The 2,500-nt window shown below is 49.5% G+C and overlaps 1 protein-coding gene across 1 annotated transcript in view; it reads right to left on the minus strand.

Moving 5' to 3' along the window:
* Window positions 1-2,355, minus strand: part of LOC122264578 (uncharacterized) — a gene marked incomplete at its 5' end in the record, with an annotated part of 4,164 nt that extends 1,809 nt beyond the window's left edge. The window contains 5 exons of the mRNA XM_086551326.1: window positions 1-77; window positions 207-389; window positions 532-723; window positions 956-1,558; window positions 1,753-2,355. The exon at window positions 1-77 is cut by the window's left edge and continues 11 nt beyond it. Coding sequence (XP_086407452.1) covers window positions 1-77; window positions 207-389; window positions 532-723; window positions 956-1,558; window positions 1,753-2,355 — 1,658 coding nt within the window. The remainder of the gene's footprint in view (window positions 78-206; window positions 390-531; window positions 724-955; window positions 1,559-1,752) is intronic.
* Window positions 2,356-2,500: the final 145 nt, after the last annotated feature.

Consider the following 2,500-nt stretch of genomic DNA (forward strand, 5'->3'; position numbering starts at 1 on the left):
CGGCAGAAGTTGAAAAGGAAGACCTTGGGTTTTCCCTTCAAGTGAGGACAACGCTGATCTTTAAACATGTTTCGGACCTGAACAGATAAGACAGGACGAGAAAGATAGAGAAAGCATATTGTGTTGTATAGTTTATGCTAAATAATATACTCAGCTGTACAGTGATATATGTATATATAGTATAATAGAAGTATTTGCATGCTCACCTGAGAAACGTGCATCTTTTTCGAATCAGAGGTAATGAATGTATCCCGAGCGATGCCATGACTCAGCATACACACGAACATGGAGTCAACGTTAGCTAAATTCTCGTTACTCCTGAAGTCGCTCAGTACTTTTATAGTTTCAGACTGATCCAGGTCCTGGTAATCTTCCACTTGATAGCCCATCTGCCGTAATTCAGTTTCAGCTTTATATAAACAGAGGACGATTTCTCTTTTATAAATCGTATCTATTTTGCACTGATTCATCTATTTTTCAATCTATTTATCTTTTTTTTACTGATTCATAGTTTTCGTAACTGCGACTCACCTTTCTAAACACGTTCTTGAGGTTGTTCACATCTCTCTCAGAGTCGTAGCGAGTAGCTCCCTCTTCTTCCCAGAACTCCCGGTAGTTGATGATGAGAACTCGCCCTCGATATGGCTCGGAGAGGTTCCGGTACACGCCCGGACTGGGAGGCACCGGCTGTCCGACCACCACGCGGAAGTCTTCTTGGCGGAGCTGGTGAAAATAGACTTGTTTGTCATCCCTCCAAATGCAAATATACACAGACACGCACATGCACAAGTCTCTTTTGGTTTTACCACAAAATGTAGATGATATTGCACAATATTTTTTTCTTTCTTTTTTACAAAGATCCACATAAATATGCAAACACACTCACCTATCCCTGTGAATACCGCAAAACATCTCTAAACTATAATCAAAAACGTGTTCTCGGAAACAAACTCACGAGATCGCGTGCCTCGGCGCCTTCGTCGTCGATATCGTCGTAACTGTCAACCACTTGTTCGATGAAGCTCGCGAGGTCTTGGTGCCCGGCCTCTCTCGCCACTTGGACGGGAGAGCGGCCCTTGGCGTCTGTCATGTCAAAACTGCACATCCAGTCATCCAACAAGAGACGAACAATACTCATCGCTCCTAACGCAGCTGCAAGGTGCAACGGCGTCGACCCATCGGCCATGGCGGCGTTAACGTCAACGCCGGCCTCGAGGAGAGCGGTGACTGCGGATGAGTCCTTGCTTTGTATGGCTAAGTGCAGCGCTGTCGTCCCGTCACTACTGGCCATATTTGGGTTGGCTCGATGCGCCAAAAGGTGCATTAAGTCATCCGTCGCGCCCTTTTGCGCAGCGGCCATTAGCGGCGTGAGTCCTTGCCTGGTCGTTGCGTCCACCGGGGCGCCTTTAGTGAGAAGCATCTGGAGGACTGGCCCTGAGGAACCTAGGTGGAGTACAGTTCCGGCGTCCTCGGAGCCCCGCACTCCCACGTCCGCTCCCATGTCCAGGGCTTCCCTCGCCTCCGCCACATCACTCCTCCTGACCGCAGCGAGGAGTAGCTGCAGAGAAGGAGTAGAAAGGAATCACTTGGCTTTTCCTAACCTAGAGAGAAAGCCTCATGGACTTCTCTCGCTGTAATCTCCCCTCTTCACGCTTGTAGACACAAACACAAGGTCTGATGTCATAGTCCTTGTGATATTTCCCAAGGAGGACGAAACACACTTCACCTTCCACTTATTTCCCTTCGGCATACCTTATCTAAGTAAGACTTGGCTCCGGAACACAGATCCAGGTAGAGCGAGAGGCGCGGGTTGCTTTCCTTGGCCAGGTGGGCGGGCGTCAGGTCACGGTCGTCCCTCAGATCGGCGTTACAGCGCGGGTGGTTTACGAGCAGATCTGCCAAGCCCTCCATCCCGAACTCAGCAACGAGGTGCAATGGCGTCATGCCGTTCGCACCGCTAGCCTTGGCATTGGGGTCAGCCCCCGCCAGCAGAAGGAGTCTCAGCACCTCGCTCTCGTCCGTGTTAGTGGCCATGTGGAGGGCGGTCTCCCCGCCGACCTTCTCCGGCCGATGCAACGTTGGGTCTGCGCCACATTTCAGCAGTTCTTCCACCCCCTTAGTGCAGCCATTCAGGGACGCCACCATAAGAGGCGTGTACCCTTCGCTGTCGAAAACATTGCAGAGGGCGCCATTATCCACAAGGATCCTCACGAGATGACAACCATTCCTCAGAGCGGCGGAATGAAGAGGCCGACCTCCCCCGCTGCCCGCAAAGTTGACATCAGCGCCATCCTGTATGGCCTGGACCGCCCCACCCACGTCTCCTTCGGTCAGACTCGACCACAGCCTCTGGAATCATAATCAGGATACATATTGCAGGCACTTAGTATATGTGTCTTTGAGTATATGGATGTATGCATGAATATATACACAGATATATATATATATATATATATATATATATATATATATATATATATATATTATGTGTATATAGTAT

The sequence above is a fragment of the Penaeus japonicus genome, unplaced genomic scaffold, assembly GCF_977035675.1.
Source record: "Penaeus japonicus unplaced genomic scaffold, GWHDUDI00000001_assembly GWHDUDI00000025, whole genome shotgun sequence".
Taxonomy (NCBI): Eukaryota; Metazoa; Arthropoda; class Malacostraca; order Decapoda; family Penaeidae; genus Penaeus; species Penaeus japonicus.